This window comes from Phyllostomus discolor, chromosome 1 (genome assembly GCF_004126475.2).
Source record: "Phyllostomus discolor isolate MPI-MPIP mPhyDis1 chromosome 1, mPhyDis1.pri.v3, whole genome shotgun sequence".
NCBI lineage: Eukaryota > Metazoa > Chordata > Mammalia > Chiroptera > Phyllostomidae > Phyllostomus > Phyllostomus discolor.
In genome coordinates, this window is record NC_040903.2 from 63,298,809 (window position 1) to 63,321,026 (window position 22,218).

General features: G+C 37.3%; 1 protein-coding gene across 1 annotated transcript in view; it reads left to right on the forward strand.

The window, feature by feature from the left end:
• The first annotated feature begins 18,560 nt into the window (after nucleotides 1-18,560).
• Nucleotides 18,561-22,218, forward strand: part of NSUN6 (NOP2/Sun RNA methyltransferase 6) — a 51,031-nt gene continuing 47,373 nt past the window's right edge. The window contains exons 1-2 of the mRNA XM_028506429.2: nucleotides 18,561-19,063; nucleotides 21,252-21,407. Coding sequence (XP_028362230.1) covers nucleotides 18,989-19,063; nucleotides 21,252-21,407 — 231 coding nt within the window. The 5' untranslated portion in view covers nucleotides 18,561-18,988. The remainder of the gene's footprint in view (nucleotides 19,064-21,251; nucleotides 21,408-22,218) is intronic.

The following is a 22,218-nucleotide window of genomic DNA, read 5'->3' on the forward strand; positions in this document are numbered from 1 at the left end:
ACAAAACAGAAACAGCTAAATGCTTTTAAACGCACAAAATTACCAAGGGTTTATTTTAATCTTTTCTTTGAAAAATCTCTTTATACTTGTAAGAGTGAAATCAAGTTCAATAAGCATTTACTAAAAAAAGTACAAAATAAAAGCTGTTTGTATTCTGTTGCATAACTGTAATTCTTCCTTCAAAATGCCTCTGTTTTACTTAGCTGCTATTTGAATCTGTCAATGACCATAGATGTCAGTTCACAAATGTTAATGAAGTTAGTAATTATGTGCATTCTCCTTCTGAGCAGAAAATAGAAGGATGTGTTGATTTAAATGTCCACGAGTGGTGTCTAGATTAATAAAATATAAAGTTACTTAAAGGTGTTATTGAATCTCATGGTCTATCAAAGTTCCACATCAATACATACTAAAAGTGTAACTACTATCATGAGGTGGAATCTGATGTTGTATGATGTTAAAAACTGGTCCTCATGCTTGACACTCGTAACAGTGGTACCTGTTCTGCACTGTTGTCCTTCTGGTTGGGCATAATCGACAGGTTATACATCTTATTTTTATGTGCTGAAAAAAAAAAGATTAACTGAACTATGTAACTGTCAGTAATTCCTTGGAGACAAGCCTTGATAAAAATAATTTCCTATACCTGGCATAGTTAAGTAAATCAGATAGACGCTTATAAATCTGTACTATTTGTATTACCCAACAAAAATTTTTGTTTATCTAATAACTTTTAAAAAACTCTTAAAATATATCAGTTATGGTACAACTCAAGTCACAATTAAGGTGAGAAAGAATCTATCCCAAAGGTCAAATTTCAAAATCAGCTGCCAGACAAATATTAGATGTTTAACATCAGTTTCCTTACAGAGCAGAGAATAGAGATTTCCATTTCACTAGAATTGGAACGCCTCAAGTTGTGAGGAGAAAATTATACAATTGTATACTGTTACAACTTCAACTGATTCTCAACATGTATATAAAAGCAATATATAAACTTCTAACTCCAAATAACTATTCTCCAAGAAAACAAAATTATTTTAGTTGATAGACTGAAACACAGTCAATTCTCAGTTAACTTTAAGTAGGGCAAACTATAACATGGACAATATTAAATTCTTTATTTAGAATAAACTGTGCAAATATAATTATAGAAAATTTACCTTCTTTTAAAAATAATCATTATTAAAATCAATGGTGTCACGGAGACTAAGCTGCCCATGCTTAAAGACAAGAAAATGTGTGTGCTGGGGAGAGGGTTTGTACTATTTAAAAGCCTTTGTGGATAGCCAAATAGTTTTAGGTTAAAACAAGGTATTATCATACGTATCATAGTTATAATCAACCCAAAAGGTTGTAAAAACCTGTCTGCACACTATGAGAGTCACCTTGGCCATCGCTTTCACTAGCAGCCTCTCCCAGGAGACCGGACTGCGACTCTCCCTGCAGCAAAAGTCTGAGGAGGGAGTACTTCCAATGGTACCAATCCACGCATCTCCAGAGCCTGACAGAAAGCATGTTTATTTATCTAAATTAAGGAAAAGGTCCAATCTCAGAGCTTTTGTTTAATTTTGATCAAGCGTGTACACAGAAGTTTCTCTGCAGTCTTGACTATAGGGTTTGTTCCTTTGGATCTGCTAAAAAGCTGGCTCATGTTTTTTTGTAAGAGGGGCATGAAGATAAAGATTAGACAGAATCCAGCTTCAAAAGAAAATTAGTAACAGCACCTGTTTGTAGACAAATACAGGTAAAATGTGGCTAAGAAGAAAAATGACTGAAAGAAGTTTCTCCCTTAACCCGATTAAAAAAAAATTTACTAAACTCAATTTGTAGTTTTAGTAGATACCAGCTCCCCCCTCAAAAAAGTTTGTAGATTAACACAAGTATTAGAGAAGCACTAAACATGGACAGTGTTAATACCTTGTGAAATACTATGTTGTTAAAGTGTGATAAAATGAAGTTTTGCAGACAGAGCCTATAAACAACTCCGTAACTAAACAAACAAAAATGCCCTAAGTCACCCGATTTGGTAACTTAGCAAATCTGGGGTATTGCACACAATGAAAATTAAGTCTGAATTATTGCAAGGGGTAGGCAGTAAAATTTTCAGAGGATATGATGTTACAATGTGGGATCTGAGGCCTAGACCCAAGGAAGTCTAGCTCTTGCTGGTGGCTCAGTTGGTTAGAGCATCATCACACAACTTTTGGCTTCAGTCACAGCGGGGGCACATATGCCAGGCAACAGGTCACAGGGACGTTTCTCTCCCTTTCTCTCAAATCAGTAAGCATGTTCTCAGGTGAGGACTTAAAAAAAAAAAAAAAAAAAAAAAAAAAGGAAGGCTAAGCTCTTGGGGGGGGGCATAAAAAACTGTGTCCTATATTATGCTGATAATAGAATCATAAAATATTATAGCTTGGGACAGATTGCAAAACTTGAGATGTACTCTTTCTCTCCCACCTCTTCAGCAAAAAAAGTGCCACCTATAAGACACCTATGAGGAACCCAGTTCTCAAAAAAAACCCCACAAAACTACTAACCCAGGCCACCTTGCTTATTTTATAGAAAGGAAATGGAGGCCCTATGAAGTTAAGTAAATGATTTTAGTAAACATAGGTAAAAGCTAGCTTTGTTTCCCTGCTCTTTTAGCTATAAAATATTATCTTCCCTCCCCAAATCTTTAGCCTCCCCCCAATCCCACCTCATTACCCATATTCTTGGATACCAAACTTTTGTTAACAGCCAACTACATAAATCTGATGATTCCACAATTTACCATTTATTGACTCATTACAAACATGAATGTAATACTTGTAATTAAGATGAACAAGGCAAGGGCTCTACCCTCAAAAACCTTAAAAGTCAGGTATGTAAACGAGCACTTCATTCTTAGTACTAAGCAACAAACAGAAGTATCACATGTATTCTTAAGGATAAGTACAATCTAGAATCCAACTCTTAACTAAACAAATAAAATGTCAATACTATAAAGAATATTCTAGACTGTCAGTCTAAGTGATTTACTTGCACTGGGTAAATTAATCCTCACAATCGCTCTAGGAGCAAGTGTGATCATTCCTCCTCTCCCCGGGGAGGAAACAGTCTGAGGTTAAGTAAGTACTTCGCGTAAAGTCATATTGCTGGGACGTCTGGTTGAGGTCTCCCAACTTGATGCCTCTCCATGTTTGTGACACAAATCAAGTTTTAGTCTTACAATAATAAGTAAGAATAGCTTACTGGATAAAAGAAAGACGAGGGTAAATGAAGAGATTAAATACAGATGAAGAAAGAAAATCAAAGGTCTAATTATGTAGAACACTCTGGTCACAGGCCAGGTGGAAGTGCCTAAGGAAAAAGACGAAAGATCTCTCTCCCTCTCCACAAAGCACTGAAAATAAGCAATGATTAAGAAAAGCTTCAATAAGGAAATACTGAAATGTAGTTTTTTATATAATTCAAATGCGGCCCAGTTGGAAGGTAACCTGCAAGGAAGGGTTAAGGAGCACAGACAATCTCATCACTGGTTTTCAAACTTGCTGAGCTATGACCACACTTAAATACATTTCATGTCATGACTCAGGATACACATAATTGAAACAAATAGAACAGTACCTTTGCTAACTGACACATTCTGACTGTTTTTATTTTAGACTACTCATTTCTTTTAAAAACAATGGCCCTCACTAAATTGACTTTGTTATGTTGGGTAATTTGGGGGAAAAAGCTTTTTTTGAGAAATACAGGTGAACTGGGGTGAGTTCAAAAATACAAAAAGATTTACAAATTCAAGAAGCTCAGCAAACCCCAAGTAAGATACATAAAGAAATAGGTGGTTCATTGTAAACCTTCTGAAAATCAAAGACAAAGGAAAAATTGTGAAGGCAGCAAGAAAAAAAGGACAAATAAAGATATAAATACTGGCTGACTTTTCACCTGTGTAAAAAAAAAAGTAGATAGCAGAAGACAGTGGAATGACTTTAGAGTGCCAAAGAGGGGGGAAATCAAGTTAAGATGCTATTTTCAGAAAAAATATACAGTTGAAGAATGAAGGCATTTTCAGATAAAACGAAGAATTAACCACCAAAAGAGCCACATTATAAAAATGCCAGAGTCCTTCAACTTGAATGGAAATTATGCTAGAGAAGAATTCAAAACATCAAAAATAGTAATACGAGTAAATATAAGAGAACATTTTACCCTCTTAAAACTTTTAAAGAACACATGAAAGTTTACAGCAAAAAATACAACACTGTACTGTGCAGTTTATAACACATTTAGATATAGTACATATATATAACCTGCACGGTCACAAAGGTCTAGGGGACGGGCGAGTGCAACTTATACTTCAAGATTCTTCCACTTTACAAGTATTACATTACTAACTCTAAGTAGACTGCAAAAAGGTAAGAATGTTGTAATCTCTTGAAGGACCATGGAAATAATGTAAAAGAGAATTGTTAAAATAGCCAAAAAATTTAAATGGAATTTTAAAAATTAAAGATATCAGTTAACCCCAAATAAAGAAAGAAAGGGAGAAGAGAGTAACAGCAAAACAAAAGCAGAGATAAACAGAAAACAAATAATAAAATTGTATAGCTTAATATCTAATCATATCATATATCCAAGTACATCAACAACCTGGACTAAACATTCCAATTAAAAGGGAGAGAATTTCACACTAGATTAAAAAAAAAGACAAAATCCTACTCCATGTTCTCTTAGAAGAGATACACATTAAGAGATATATTAACAAGACTAACTTAACTTAATAAATATTTATAGAATATTGCACACAACTAACTGCAAAATACATTCTTTTAAAGAGCAAATGGTACATCACCAAAACAGACCACATAACTGATAAAAGTTAATAAATTTGACAAAAGAAACAAAAAGAAAATCTTAGAGTATATTTCTGACCACAGTAGAATTAAATTAGGAATCAATAATAAGCTACCTAGAAAAATAAATATTTGGAAACTGAACACTTATAATCCATAGTTAAAAAGAAGAAATTAAACAAAAAAAAATTAAAACTATTTCAACCTGAATAATGAAATAGAGCGTATTAAACTTTGTGGAATGAAGCTAAATCAGCATTTAAGAGAGACATTTATAGATTTAAAATGTTTATAATTGAAAGAAAAAGGAGACAAAAACAAAGACACATCCCACCCTTAAAAACTGGGAGTGGAGGGTAAGGCATACCCAAAGGAATCAGATGGAAGAAAATAAACATGAGAAATTAGTAAAAGAAAAAACAGAAACAATGGAGAAAATGAAAATATTCTCTATAAAAAAAAAAGTCAGAGAACTGACACTACGAGACCTCCAAATCTACTATGAAACAGTGCTGTAAGCATGATGGTGCAGCATGCATGGCACAGGGACAAAGTTCGCACTTCAGTTTCAACAAAGGCTCCAAAGCAAGTCTTCAGTAAATTACGCTGCAAGAAGCAAATGTCCATGTGAAAAAATAATGAATATCAAGTCCTACTCACATCATCACCCCAAAATAATTTGAGATGGCTTGTAGGCATAAGCATGTAAAAGCTACAACTTCTAGATGAAAGGAACAGAACACAGAAAACAACATCTATTAGGACAAAAAGAGAAATTAGACTATACCAAAATTTCCACTTAGGAAAACTTCCCATTAACAAAATGAATAGGGAAGCCAAAGACTAGGTAAAATGTTCACAAAACATGTATCTGATGGAGGACTCAGTTCCAGAATGTATAAGTAATTATGTGTACATACTTTTTTGGACAAAAAGTATTCTTAAATGGACAAAATATTTTGGCAATTTTGCAAAGAAAGATATACAAATAGGCTATAAGCACCTGAAAAAAATGCTTAACATCCAATAGTCAATGGAGAAATGCAAATTAAAACCAAAATAAGATACCACTACACATCTAACAGAATAGCTAAAGTTAAAAAAGAAGACTGGCAACACCAAATGTTGGTAAGGATGTGGAGCAAGTAGAGGTCTCAAACACTGCTGGTAAGAGTATAAAAATTGTATAACCACTCTGAAAAACAATCTAACAGTTTTTCTAAACTAATCATATATCTATCCTATGACCTAAAAATTATACTCCTAGATATTCTCCAAAGAGAAATGAAAACATGTCTACGGAAATTCTTAAGGGCATTTGTGGTATTACAGCTCATTATAATACAAATGAATGAACCAACTGTGGCATATTCCTGCAATGGAATTACAACAGGTCTAAAGGGACAGCTTCCAATGTAAAAGGATAACATAAAAATAAATAGAAACAGAAAATTAAAGAACAGAAGAAAAGTTCAAAGAAACTTAAAAGATATAGCATTATGAAACAATGCCATAAGAACAACTTTAAATGGCTGAACAAGGGGGATGGGAAAACAAAGAAAATGTCTCAGAAAGTAGAACTCAGAAAAAAAAAACAAAACTAAAATTGAAAGGAATACTAGATAATCAGTGTAGTAGCACATGATCAATCAAAGAAAAAACTTTTAAAAAATTCCTAGAACCAAGAAGGGTACACCTTTATTTTTAAAAGGCTCAGAAAGCCTAGTGCAATAAATCAAAAATAAATCAAGGTACTCCTCTTTCAAATTTAAAAAATAACAGAGGTAAACAGAAAATTCTAAAATCTACTGGGCAGAAAAAAATCAGAATAAGAATGACACTGGTCTTCTCAACAGCCTTGGAAGCTGGAGGAAAATGGCAATCAATACCTTCAAAATCTGAAATGTTTTGCAACCCAGAATTCTATATCCAGCCTAATTATAAATCAAAACTGAGGGCAGATCAATACATTTTTAGGCACTGGAATTGCAAAAAAATTATCACTTTGGACAACTTTGCAGGAAATTTCTGAAGGATGTGCTTCATCAAAGTAAGTGCAAGGCAAGAAGGACATGAGTTCTAATAAAAAGTACACTCCTAGAATGATGGCAAAGATGAGTCCAGAACAGCTGTGGACCAGACAGAAAGAAACAAGTCCAGTTTGGAGCAGGAAGGAATATTGAGGGCGTGGTGAAGAAGGATAAATCATCTGATAGATGTGATGTGGAGAAACTAGTACAGAGTTTCTGAGTAACATGAAATGACTTAGTCAAGTGTACACAGAAACTAAAGCAATAAGATGTTGTAATTATTTACTGTAGGGGAAAAAACTGTAGGAAAAAAGGGGAACAATTTTAGCATACTGTGGCTCAGCAGTAACACACCTATATAGTTACAACAATGAAAAGACAGTGTGGATTAAACCAAAAACCTATATTGGGATGATGAGAGAAAAGGTCACAAAGACACTAATTTCTCTTCTACCATATAAGATAAATGATTTGTATACTTGAAACTAACATAATTTTGTCAATTATATCCCAATTAAAAAACACAAATGATATTTAAAATTTCTATATATGCATATTTTAATAATATGCATATGCATATTATTAAAAATATGGAGGCACAGGAAAAAAAAGTCAAGAAATTTGACTAATATGTAACATAAAGACATTAGCACTGTTTAACTTAAAAAAACTGTGTACATATTACTTTAATATACAATTTTATGTATAAAAACATCAAAAAAATTTTGTTTGGATTGGAGATACAACAGGGAATAAGATAAAGTTCATGACTTTGAAGTTATTTCTATTGAGAGAAACAAACAAACAAACTTATGAGACCAACGTTAGTCCAAAAAATAGAAAATGCATGCTGGGGTGGGAAGAGTGGTCAGGGAAGTTGTTAAGGACTCACATTTGACCAGAAACCTGAACCATTTGAAGTAAGATATGGAGAATATTCCAGAAAATAGGGAGCAGATACATGATAAGTTTAAGTTTCATGTGCTTGAAACCAGCAAAATGTCCACAATTCAGAGAGAAATGAAAGACTGCAGATCTGAGCAGTCAGAAGAACGATGCCATAAACAAGCTGGCTATCAGTGCTCAAGAAAACATGGAATTCACCAAAAAGATATGATTAGATAATGAAATTGTAATGTCAGCATTTGCTTCTGAAAATTCACTACCATTAAAACCATATTCAATTCATCCTTCATTCTGGGTAATACAAGAAATAACTGATTACCAGTATATAGATATATAAAATAAGGTTCATGAAGATAGTTAAGATTTTGACATTTCTTTCATTGATAAGTGTGTCAAGGTATTCAGTCTCGTAGCTTAAAATTAAGCAATACAAAATTACACAGGTTAATTATGTAACCTTTACTAAGACAATACATGCTTTAGCATACTTATGTAATGGCTTTACTAAGCTATTAGTAATAGCTTTACTAAGTAAAGCTTTACTAAGACAATACATGCTTTAGCATACTTATTCCCAGAGAGGTGACAAGTTTATGAAAAAATGCTTGGTGCTCTAAAATGCCACAAGAAAAAAAAAAAGATGGGAGTGAGGCAAATGCTGGAAGAAAGATAAGGGAAAGGAGTATTTAAGGTAAGATATGCAGTTCTCAATTCTGGCCGCTCATCTGAATTATCTTGGCACTGATACCCAGACCACCCCACCCCATTCTGACTTGCCTGGTCTGAGGTGGGCCTCGGGCATATTATTCTAATATGTAACCAAGACTGAGTGACTTGAGTATCTCTGGATTAGATGTGTTATAGTGGTGAAAATAGAAAAAGCCAAGTTGATCAGTTAATTTTGTCAATATAGAAAGTAAAAGTAACAGGACTAAAGTATCAATCCCTTGCTCAAATGTAACAGACCATGACCCAACTCTTCAACTGCTCCTATGGCTTGCTCCACACAGTTTAAAGTCTTAGTCAACATACAAGGCCTTCTGTGATCTGGCTCCCCTGGCTGCCTTTCCAACCTCATCTCCTTTAACTCCTCCACAGGCAAACTAAAACACAGCCAAACTAAACTATCTGCAGCTTCCTTCCATGTCCCAAACTAATTCCTCTCCCATTTGCATATTATTAGTTCTTTTGCCTAGAATAACATGCCCCTTCTACTCAATCTGCCTAGCATGCCTTGTAAATTCCTACTTGTCATTCAAGTCCAAGTATACCTTTTCCTGCAGTCTTCCAGGAACCACATGAGAAAACGTAATCATTTCCTTCTGGTGCCATCACCACACTTTTATACAATCAGTTAAATAATTTTCCACACTGCATTTCTTTCCTACTTTTCTGTCATGTACTGATCTTTGAGCACCATGAGGACAAATAACTGTATCTTTTGTTTGTTTTTAAATCTTCGTTATCTCCCATTCCTAACTCCCATGCTAGACTGGTTTATGTCCTATGACTAACCAGTTTCATTCATTCTTGCAACTAACTTGTTAGTCATAGGACCTGGTTACTTGCATGAACAAACAAGAATGGGTTAGTTAGTTGCATGAATGAATGAGAATAAAATGATCAAAAAGCCACTAGTATTAAATATACAACAGGTAAGTTAAAGGAGAAATCTCAATAGTAACGAGGATTTAGGAGACCTGAACAGTTATGACTATAAAAGCATCCCATGAAACGTCTTTCATTGTCTCCATATACTTCAGTTCTTTTTTAGTTTGATTAAGAAAGACTAAAAAAGCATGATAAAGAGCAATAATAAAACAGAGAGGGGAGAAAGGGGAATGGGACAGGTTACCAGGGAGAACCAAAGACTTTGGTAATGTTTTATTTCTTAAACTACAGGAAAAGATAAGCAGGTGACTTCTGTACAAATCTACATATTTTTTAGCATGTCATACAATGCTGCTTTACATATTAGTGACTTTATGCAACAAGGACTATAAAATATAAACTGCTTTAAAATAATGCATTAAATTTATGGATAATATTCATAAAGTCTTAAACTCTGGCCACTCTGAAATCACTTGAAAAGTGTTATCTGCGATAACTGAGTATGTCTACATATGTGCATGCATACGCGTATATCTGTATTTGTAACCTTGAAAAAGATTATTTTCATGTTCTTATCTACTGAAAAAAGTAAAACCATTTCATTGCTTTCATCTTAAATAAAAAAAAAAAAGAAAAAAGAAACCCTGTCTAGTATAGCTCAGTGGCTTGAATGTGGGCTGCAAACCAAAGGGTCAAGGGTTCGATTCCCATTCAGGGCACATGCCTGGGTTGCAGGCCAGGTCCCCAGTGGGTGCACAGGAGAGGCAACCACACACTGATGTTTCTTTCCCTCTTTTTCTCCCTCCCTTCCCCTATCTAAAAATAAATAAATAAGGCCTTAAAAAAGAGAAAAATATACTACATTAGCAGTAACAAATTGGTAACATCATAAACACTGTTTTTTATTATGTCCAGGTTATTAAATGCAAAATGAAACTAGTTGAATTTAAAAACTGGTTTCAATTGCTAAGACAACATTAAAAGAATACCTAAAACTACCTGTTGTCGCTTCTTTGCTGTCTGGGTATTTTTCTCTCTTCACAAGACATCACATTTCATTCTCTCTGACTCAGAACAGGTTTTACAACTCTTGGCCCTTTGGACTTGCAACTTTTAGATGTCTCATAATCAGTCTAGACTAATCACAGACACGCAAGATCCTACCTAGGACCGAGAGCCTTTAGTTTTCTAACATCTATGAAAGGAATAAAGGATTTGGGATGAAGATTTTCAGAAAGCCGTGTATTTCAAAACGATAACTCGTTCCCGAGTCCTAGAGAACTGCCGAATTCAGAGAGAACATGAAGGCGCATGACTTCAAGAGCAGGTCGGAAAACAAAAGAGCACTCGTTTAAAAAAAAGTTGTAAGTTTCAGTCTTGCCTTAGGGCAAGGCTACAGATTTTTAATTCGAGACGTAAAAGGCACTCAAAATGTACCAATAGGTGCTTTCCGCTTAGCTTCACTAAAATTCAAAATTATTAGTCTGGGTTCTGGGACATCAAATGCCTCTCTTTAAGACTTCCCATTTCTCCTCACATCAGGTCTCTCCTGCACCTTCTCCCAGCCCCAAATACTGAATTTCTACCCGCTCCCTTGACTAAGTCACTGCTCTGCGTCTCAGAACAGCTGTGTACAACGAGAGCGCTGCTTGCTGCTGTCCCTTTCCGTGGCCAAACCCTCTTCCAGACATTCGAGCCGTTGCGCAGCTCCAGGCTACTCACCTTGGTTACAGAAAAGGCTCCACAGTTTAGCGAAGATCAGCCCCATCATGAGCAGCTGGGAGGGCCGCGGGGTCCCTCAGCAGCAGGTGCTGCTGCGCCGGGGCCCCCACCGCGACGCGGGCTGTGGAATACCGAGGAGAAGCCAACTGTGACCGGCGCGGAGAGGGAACTAGTTGGCCGAGAAGCCGCGATCGGCTGCTCGGCTACACGCCCGAAGGCGTCGCGCCGCGTCCCTACCGGATAGTCCTTTGTTTCGAGCACACTGAGCCCAACGTCGACCCGTAGTCCCCTCCGTCTGCACCCACCAACCCACCAAAGTCTCAACCAGCCCCAAGCCCCGCCTCCGCTCCGCCTTTTCTCCCGACCTCAGGACCACCCATCGCCGGAAGGACGGCACCTGACGTAGCGCACTTACGTCAACTCACGCATTCGACGTGGCGCTGTCTCCGTTTCGTTTCCGGTATGCGGACTCCTATCGGCCAGTCGTGTAGGAGGTAGGAGTGTGTGTGGGAGTTGGGGAGTTTCCCCGGGTAAACGCTTCCTTTCTCGTCACAGTTTAGAGCTGTTTGCCGGTTCACGTTTTAGAGTCTGCTGTCTAGCAAGTGCGTCCCTGGCCTCTAAACATGGGGCAGTCTGCAGTTTGTTGGAGCTGTCTCCTTTTGCTATACAGAAGTGAGAATTGTCTTTAGGCTGAGCTCTCTACCTCTCATCCTTGGTATTCCGCCTTTATTCTTAATTCTGAAAGACATTGATGGGGAGAGAATCCTTGGCATGCCTGTAGCCATAGAGTTCAGTTCTGTGATTAACTTAAGGACTCCCAGTTTTGCCAAGCACTTGGTATTTTTGTGAATCCCAAATGTACAAAATAAAAAAAAAATAACACTTTCCTGTTAATTGAAATTCACTTTTTAGAATTAAAATGGAATCCCAGTAGTTTCCCGGGTTCGACAAAAGAAGAAAAAGCTACAAGTGCTGTACTTGAAGCAAAACAAACTGAAATTTCATGGGGGAAAAAGTCAAACTAGGGAATTAAAATATATAGAGATACCTAATACAACTAAAAGGAACTATTATAAGCTAATTTTAAATAATCTTGGAAGAATTGGCTGCAGATGGAATTGAGTTCAATTTATTACTAATTAACTCAGAAGTCTGGGTGTATATAAATCAATTCGCTATATGGTTGGTTCAGTTCCATTTTCTTTTTCATGGTTAGATTCTAACAAATTTAGAAGCTTCGCAGCCTGAGATGAAACGTAACGAATTCCCCTGAAACCAGTTGCAGGAGCAACTGAATTAAAACGACTATGAACTTTAGTCTCATAGATTTTACCCCTGAGCAAGTTCTTTTAAAACACCAAATGAGAAACATAGCCTCGCTTTATTGCACTTTGTTGTATGTGTTTTTAAAGGTATTCCCATTTATTCTGATGAGAATGCATACATAATTTTCATGTGTTTAGACTTACAGGCATAAAAGATCTGGAACTAAATGAGAAAAATGAGAACTATGCCAATATTATGTATTTTTTAAATATTATAAATGTTTCCTACAATGTAAGGTCAAAGGATTGCCATGTTCAACAAAAAACTTAAGAATGTGATATGCTGTTGCCAGAATTATACTACACATAGTGGAAAATTAATGACTTTATTAGTAGATAGTACTGAGAAAACTGGCTCATATATGGTGAAAGTAAATCTTGGATTTCATGTACAAATTTGAATTTCAAATAGTTTAAAAGTAATAATAGCAGCCAGTACAGCCTGGCATGAACCAATGATAACAAATGTTTGAACATGCAAAGCAGACACTAGCCATTGCAAAGACCCACATGTACTAGCTGGAACTTAGCCCTGTTTAGTGGCGTAAATGTGAAAGCAAAAGCTAATACACTAAGAGAAGGAAATGTAAACTATCTTAACTACTTTTAAATAAGAAACCAAAAAGCAACAAATGATGTGACAAAATAGTTAATTCACCTACATTAAAATAAAAAAAATCTGTTTAGGAAAGGACACCCATAGATACACAAATTTAAGTGCCATTCTGAGAGTTATTTGCAACTGCTGAGGGATATATGAGGAAATCTTGAAAACAAAGACACAGGAAATCCCCATGGCAAAATGAGCAAAAAGAAATGAATACTTCACAGAAAGGGAAACCGGAAAGACTGACAAGTATATAAAGAAATTCCCCAAATTCCTGGGCATGAGATGAAAGCACATTAAAACACTGTACCACTTTACCTCCATCAGACTGGCAAAAAATAGAAAGTTGGGCAATAAAAGGGCTAATGAGGGTGAGAAGAAATGGAAAGCTTCCAGTGGGAGAGTTACTGACCATCAAAAGAAAAATTTGGTTGAACCATTGAGAAACCAACCTGTTTGACCTGTAATCCCATCCTGAGTATCTGTGCCAAAGAACTTTCCACACAAGCATGGAAGGGGACACAAATCAGGATGTTCATCATGGCCTTGTCTGTGTGCTGAGGGGTTATAGGTACCTAGGGTTGGAGTCACCTTGGGTCCACCAAGTGGACATGTAAGTAACACACAGCTGACACCCACTTTGGAATGTCACAGGGCAGTTCAAAGCAATAAAGCAGATGTAAAACAAGCACGGCATATTGAATGAAAAAGAAGCAGCACAAGATCTGTAGTACAATGCCAAATATATAAGAAGGATATTCATACGTATAGCACTGCATTTTACAAGGATACATTAATATTCAAATACATTTAATCAACACCTTAGAATAGATGATTATGGGAGAGGATGGCCTGAAAAAGGGAGAAAAGTCTTAAAACCAGAGAAGCCTTGCATGGAGTAGAATCAGATCCTCAACAAAAAGTCTCCCTGTGCTCATATGCTTTAAATGATGTGTGTGCATCAGGAAGGGGGCTATAAAAGGTCCTGGGGTGAGTTAGACACTCAAGGCTGAGAGCCTTTGATATCCTTCAGAAGAGTACTCACAGTGTGCTTGTGCCTAGGCTCATGCATGTATGAGCTTGATCATTTATTTTCCTGCAAGCCAAGGAACCACACCTGTGTATATGCCTCAAGCACACTTCACTACCTATCTCTAAGTGACACTAAGGCCACTTAGGGATATGGTGTGAATCTGAGACCTGAAATTCCCTTCTCAACCCTAATTTATTTCAGCTCCCTCTTCAGTTTCATAAAACAGACATTTTGGTGAAGGAAAGGGTGGAAGTGAAAGGGTGAGGGGTGAGAGATGTGCCAGCAGGTTGTGAAACTCGGCACACCATGTGAATGGAGCCACAGTCCACCCAGGGTAGCAATGACAGCCACACAACTAACCAGATAACTAACAGCTTGAAACTAGTGTCAACAAGAGAGGAGGTCAAATATGCCTTGATTTTGCTTTAGCTTAAAGGTAAGTTCTACCTCAGCTTCATAGGACCAGCTCTCATAGGACCAAAAGGGGACAGCTGTTCTGCCCAAGTCCAGCTGGGCCTCCAAACAGGGAATTTCATCGAAGTAACTGTGGTCTTTTTCCTAGACCTTCCATCAGCAAAAAGATTTCAACTTGATGAAGGCTCATATGATGGCTAACATTTTTTATCTGTAAAGTGTTTTTTTTTTTTTTGTTAAGGTATGTACATTGTTTTTTAAGATATAATGCTATTGCACACTTAATAGACTACACTATAGTATAAACATAACTTTTATGTGCACTGGGAAACCAAAATTCATGACTTGCTTTATTGCAATATTCACATCATTGTGGTGGTCTGGAACCAAACCCACAATATCTCTGAGGTATGCCTCTATTTTGTTATGGGTGGAGGGAGAAATATATGACTTGGGTCCTCCCAGTGTTATGATTCAAAGACCCTTTAAGCTTTATATGTGGGATAATGTGCTCCAAATTTCATATTAAGGGCAAGTTTTAACCTCACAAATAGAGAAAAAGGTGTGCACTGAGCTTATACAAATTAAAATATTTAACTTTTCATGATCATGTATTGGCCCGTAAATGTAAGTGATTTTGCTTTTGTGTTAATAGAGGTTTAAAGGAACGTTTCTAGTTCTAGTTTTATTAAACAATAAACTTTAGATTTTATGATTTGTTTTCTTAAACATGCTTTAGCCCAGACCAGTGTGGTGCAGTTGGTTGGGTATCATCCTGTAAACTACAAGGTTGCTGGTTCAATTCCAGTCAGAGCATGTGCCTGGGTTGTATGTTTGGTTCCCCATCAGGGCGTGTAAAGAAGGCCAATCAATGTTTCTCATATCAACGTGGAAGATTTTTTTTTCACCTTGAAATTTTAATTTCTTTGTTTTGCTGCAGCATTTGTATCTTTTTCTTAAAATATGTTGAGCTGGAGAGAAAGATTACTGGCATTTCATTTTAATTAAAGTTATTTCCGAGCCCTGGCTGGCGTAGCTCAGTGGATTGAGCGCGGGCTGGGAACCAAAGTGTCCCAGGTTCGATTCCCAGCCAGGGTACATTCCTGGGTTGCAGGCCATAACCCCCAGCAACCACACGTTGCTCTCTCTCTCTCTCTCTCTCCCTCTCTCTCTCTCTCTCTCTCTCTCTCTCTCTCCCTCCCCCCTCCCTTCCCTCCCTAAAAATAAATAAATAAAATCTTTAAAAAAAAGTTATTTCCAATGAACACTTCAGAATGTAGGTTATATTCCTAACAATTGTGTTATCATGTTACTTTATTTTTCAAAAGAGGGGGAGGGAGGGACAAAGAGAGAGCAAGAAACATCGATGTGAGAGAGAAACATTGATTGATTGCCTCTCTCATGGGCCCCGAAGCATCGGGGACCAAACCTGCAACCCAGGTATGTACCCTGACAGGGAATCCAACTGGCAACTCTTTGCTTTGTGGAATGATGCCCAACCAACTGGGCCACATTGGTCAGGGCCAACTAGGGAATTTTGCTAAAAATCTGATATTCTATCTAATATTCCTTAGAAGGAACTATTATAAATTAACTTAAGATAATATTTGGAAGAACTGGCTATAACTGGAATTATGTACTCTGTTAATTAAGATAAATTATGTACTCTGTTAACTAAGACTTGAACCAAAAATCTGGGTACAGCATGTTGGTCAACTAAAAATGAAAAATTCTTAAAAATAGAACAAAACTCTCCTAAACCTTTAAGGTAGTGTTTCTTGTGACTTTAGCCAAGTTGGTTAGTCTCCGGATGAGCTGAGATCAATAGATTTCCAGCTTTTCTAGACTTGTATTTTCTTAATCCTGTGTGTGTATCTGTTTTTTGGTAAGGTTTGGAGTATTGCAAACAGATTTAAGACTGTAAGGTTAGATCTAAGATTTTTCTTGTCCCCCACCCCTATTGGGGGCCATATTACCCCACTGAGAACAGCCTAAATCCTTAGAGGGGGGTTTCCTTTGTTTAGACAACATCTATTCACTATGATAACTTCACGTTTGTAAAACGAGGCATAACAATCACCACAAAAATGTCCAGCCAAGGATAGTCTTAAGTATCCTCAAAACTGTTCACATGTGCTCAACTAGTAAACTAATTTCTAGCAAATACGTGCTTTATCAGCGTTTTCTTTCTCTAGTTCCCACAGATGTCCATCCATGTGTTTATCTAGTCACTCAGTACTTGAGTGCCTGTTATGTGTTATGCACTGGATATAAAGTGGTATGGTAAAGGCTCGACCTTCTCTGAGTTTACAATCTGTTGGTTGGCCAAAGAGTCTGTATGCTTTTTGCCATAAAATAAAAGACACATTTTTCATTTTCACCAATAACTTGATTAATTTGGATATTTTGAGTATGCCATCTATCTCCCGTAGTAGAATGTTTATTGTTCTCAATTGATGTCTCAAATCGATCACTATCAACTTGAACAGGGCTGTCTGACCATGGAACATTGCCCAGCGGGGAATCCCCAGCAGGAAACTTTGCAAACCACTTTTGACACATTCAATCAGTCACAACATCTTCTCCATACATCGCACACATGTTTTTGTTTTGGTTTTTTTTTTTTGCATTTCAGTTGTGTTCACTTTTCTTGAAGTAATAAAGCATAATATGCTGAAAATGTTGCATAATTTCTTCCATCTTCAATATGGAAATGGCTACACAGAAATTCACCAATTTTGGTAAGTTTTTTTTAAAATACACACTGATATGACAGCTGTCACAATATAATCTAACAAAATTGTTTCAAATGAAGTTAAAGGCAACTAAGCACTACTAGAGCCACCTTAAAGGGGAAAAAGCAAATTAACTTTTTGCCCAACCCAATAGTTCAATTCGTTCTTCCCTCTTCTTAGCTCCTACATACAGATTCAGACCATTATTGGTGCTATGATCACCACAATGTTGAGGCCACAAAAATTCCTTTGGAAATACCTGGTTCAGACATTTTCCTAATCACTTGACGTTCATTTAAACCCAGAAGAATCCCATGAACTTATTGAAGGATGTCATGGTGGAATGAGTAGCAATTGGCTTTGGAAGTCAGGTGGCTGTAATCTTTGTCCTGGCTTTCTCACTAATTGTGAGGCCATGAAGTTATTTCAGCTCCGGTAGTCTTGTTTTACTCGTGTAAATGGTAATGATAACCTCCTTGCAAGGCTGTATAGCATAATGGCCATAGGTTAAAATATTTTTGCAGAACCTGGTTGATGTATCATAGAAAGTAGCTTCTATCCTTTTAAAAATATCTTCATGTGAGAATTAAAGAGAAAAAGACTTAAGAAGCAAAAACTCTTTCTTGTAGTTATGTGTTAATGATTATGGTTACAGCAAAACACCCTTGAGACAACTTATTTTTAGTTTCCCAATCATAACGTGGCTCAGTGACTTTAATTAGGTACCTTGTCCTTCTGAATCTCTTTCGTCATCTGTATCATCAAAAGATTTTGCCAAAGGTCTCCTGTGCTTTAAGGTATAAATCAACTAATTATTAATACTGTCTATGAGTTTTTAAGTTTTGTCTGAGCATCCATTAGCCCGGCTTTTGGAAGTTTCAACAATGTTCACAACCAAAGTCAGATCTGTATGCCTGAAACAGGTTCATGAAATCAAGCGTGGCTGAGGTCCAAATAAGCTTTGACTTGATTCTTTCTTTGGAGGTTTAGCAGGTTAGCTATTTGGACCCCCTCACCTATTCAGGGCAGCCAAGTATTCGACCCAATAGACACCACTTCCGTATTTCCCGGGGCACCCAGCTCTCCCTGTCCAAGCGCTGGACGTGCAGCCTCCCATCCCTAATTCCGCAACCCGCTGCTGCCGCCCCACAGCCGCCTACACACTCGCAGCCGCTCCTCTCCGACCCCAAACCCACCCAGCCCGGCACTCCCCAGCCGCGCACTTGAATGCGTCACTCGCAGAGCCTCGGGACTCTGGAGTCACGTGAGCAATTTGTGGCTGTGGATTGGTTGGCCGGGGAGGGATGGGGCACGTAGCGGGAAGTGACGCCAACTGCTAGCCCTTTCCGTAGAAAAATTGGAGGCGCGGGTTTGGAAACTCGGCGTAAAGGTTGGGTGCGGCTGAGGCGGTGTGAGACTGGTTTCCAGGTCTCTGTCCAGTTCAGAAGGGTTTGGCTCCCTGTGCCTTTTTCTCTACAATGTGAGCGGCATTCTCTCACTGTGACATCGTGAGCGTTCCTAAAGGAGGACTGGAGACCGGTTGATGGAGGCGAGGAAGCCGATAAAAGCAGGCTGCGCTCCACAAGTAGTGGATATTCCTTCGCACCTTGGAATTTAGGCGTGAGCGGCGAGGTTTTCGTACGCATCTGGTGGTCCCAACACCGTTGTGAGTGGTACTGTCCGGACGCTGCTCGCTGCAATTCGGGACGAGAAAAACCGTCGTGTTCGGCGTTTCTCTTGGAGGAGAATTTAGCAATAGGAAGAATGTCTATATTCCCTAGAATGTCTTTGAGACTTGAGGTTGAAAATTATCTTAAAGAGGGTTTTATGAATAAGGAGGTAGGTCAGCTAAACATGTAAGATGATATTTGCAAACATTCAAATGTTTACAGACCCTAGAAATAGAAAAAAGTCTGAATGAAACAATCTTTATAGCCGTTGTTTCTTGCTACTTGTCTTTCTGAATGTAAGAAATGCCAGTATCTTCCCTTAGGTATTTAAGTAATGTTTTCCGAGAAAAAGGAGTGAATGATCAACACTTAGGAATGGGAAAGAGGGAGAGAGAAAAGCAGTTCTGTTTCTGGCAGTGGCAGCAAAGGGCTTAGAAAGATGTACGAGAAAAGACCACCTCCCCTGTAGAATTTGTGCTGTTTGGAGATACAGGCTGATTTCTAGAGCGCCTGCTTCTTAGCTCAGGTGGAAGAGATGCTGTAATTTGTTGAGTGCCTCTTAAATGTCACGAGCAGTGCTTAGGTGATTTGCAGGCCTTTGCGTGTTTCTCTTGGCAGTCTTTTTGGTAGAGATTTTCTCTTCTCTGATTAGTTCTGAGGTCAGAGAACTGAAGTTCCAAAGAATCCTGTAACTGATCCAGATTGACACAGTTTTCAAGTAATAGTATTGAAATCTGAAGCTAAAAATGTACAGATTTATAATCCCTCTAGGCAACTTTGTATTTTCTAAGTCTTTGGTGTTCCATTCAAAGTAAAGCTGCTTGAATGTTGTTACTCATTTTTGAAAATGTTACTGAAGCCATGATCTTTAGATTTGATTTCTACACTTAATTTCCAAAGATTATGTTATGGGGATGAACAGTGTGAAAAGAGAAAATGTTGATTTCAAGAACTTAAAATATAAAGAACAGAGAAATGGAGGCATTCAGTATTTTTTCTCAGCAATTCTTATTTGTATTTTTTATTTTCATTATTTTGTAATCTTCACTGGAGGATATGTTATTGATTTGAGAGGGAGAGGGAGAAACATTGATGTGAGAGAGAAACATCCATCAGTTGCCCTGTTGGGGGATGGAACCCCCACCCTAGGTGTGTGCCCTGACTGGGATTGAACGTGCAACTTTTTGGTGTGTGGGATGACACTCCAACCAACTTGGCCACGTGGCCAGGATTCTCATCAATTTTTTAAATGATCCAACATTGTTTTATAAAAGATCCCAATACCTTTTTTTTTTAGATACTACCTCTGCCTCAAACCCACTATGATTTTACAAAAAAAGAAAGACATCAGTTATTGTAAAAAGTATCAAAGGTAAAAGAATATTCAGGAGCCCTGGCTGGCATAGTTCAGTGGATTGAGTGCGGGCTGTGAACCAAAGTGTCGCAGGTTCCATTCCCAGTCAGGGTACATGCCTGGGTTGCAGGCCATGACCCCCAGCAACCGCACATTGATGTTTCTCTCTCTCTATATATATATCTCCCTCCCTTTCCTCTCTAAAAATAAATAAATAAAATCTTTAAAAAAGAACTGTTTCTTTTAAAAAAAAGAATATTCAGGGTCTTTTTTTTTTTAACTAAACCTTGAGAAAGTACTAATACTTTTAGGCCTGCAGATTTGTAGGCTTGCAGGTGGTTTATAAAGATTCTGTGAGGCAGGCTATAGTCAAAGATGACAAAAGTTGGGAAATATGTGTCCTGAAAACTTCAGTTAATTACAGGGGAACTTGGTTGTTTCAGTGTACATCTTCATTTCTGACGTGTACCCTAGCTACGGAACTTTTTGGGACAATACCTATTTGTTACACTTACTAACAGTATTTGAAAAGCTGATGTCATGCTGGATTTTTGTATGGCTGCATCAGTGTTACCTCAAATTCTGGTAGTTTAAGACTAAGCACCACTGCTCTAGGATGTAAGGTTAGCAAGTAAGTAGCTTTACAGAACTGATGTAACAGCTAGTGCAATATGAATAAGTAGAATGAAATTCTGAATTTATATGGATAAACATAGCAGCTGTTAACAGTTTCAAAATGTCTTAGTAATGCTTTGAAGTTAAAGCAATGTTTTTCTAAGCTTTTATGTTGGGCATTTTGTTAGGTGTTTATTATCAGTTGAACCAAAGAACCCTGCAAAGTAGAATTGCCATTCCTTGAGTTAATACATGAACAATACAGCAAAATGAAATGGAACTGAGTAATTGCTGGAAGGTGTTCATAAGTTGGAATACAGATATATGCATATTCTGCTTAGTATTTTTGATTTGTATAATGAAACAATAACTTGCCCTTTTTCTTCAGGTTGTGTTGGCTTTTGGTAAACAAGAAGCAGAAAGAAAGTTTGAAACTCTGTTAAATCACTTGTCACACCCTCCATCATTCACAACTGTCAGAGTAAATACACATCTAGCCTCGGTACAACATGTGAAAAATTTGTTACTTGATGAACTTCAGAAGGTTTGTGCAAATTTTTTATGTCATTATGTACATAATGACATTTATACAGTCAAGGTCATGTTGCTTCCCACTATAATCCTATGAAATACTATTTTACAAATAAGGAAATTAAGGATGATGAATGTTAAATTCTTCAAGATTACAAAGTGAGTAGTAATGCTAGAATTTGTAGCTAGCACTTCTGATTCTGAATTTATTTTTAGTGATTGGGTAGGTCACCCAACTCTTTGGGGGACTCAAAGCTTCAGAACTCTGGAGTGATGTGAAGCAAATATTTCTATAGTATAAAGCAAATAGTACTCCTAACACTAAACAAAAGCAAATGACGCAGTTCATTATCTTTCCTTGGGAAGATTGTTTACCATAGTCTGGGTACTGTAAGACCAATAAATAATGAGGGGACAAAAACAGAGAGGTGACTGATCAAATGAGACCTGTGACTTGGTAGAAATGTAGATTTCTAAAACATGAACAACTTTTCTTATCATCTTCCAAATAAGTTATTTTTAGAAGTTCTTTCCTAGGTAGTGTATGTGTACTACAGGGCAATGCAAGTATCTGTTGTTACTACTCTTCTTTCATGTAGTTTGTGGAAATTAATGTGTTGACAATCCCTAGTCTGTATAGCAGACTCGTTCTCAATATTCATACAGTCCTTGCTACCCAATCTACCATTCTTGTTTTTTTTTTTTCTGTTGTGTGGAGTCATCTTCTGCCTGCTGCAGTGATGTACTTGTACATAGTTAACAGTCCATTTCTGGAAAAAATAACTCTTTTGGGTGTTCATGTAGCTGATTTAAGTTATGTAAAT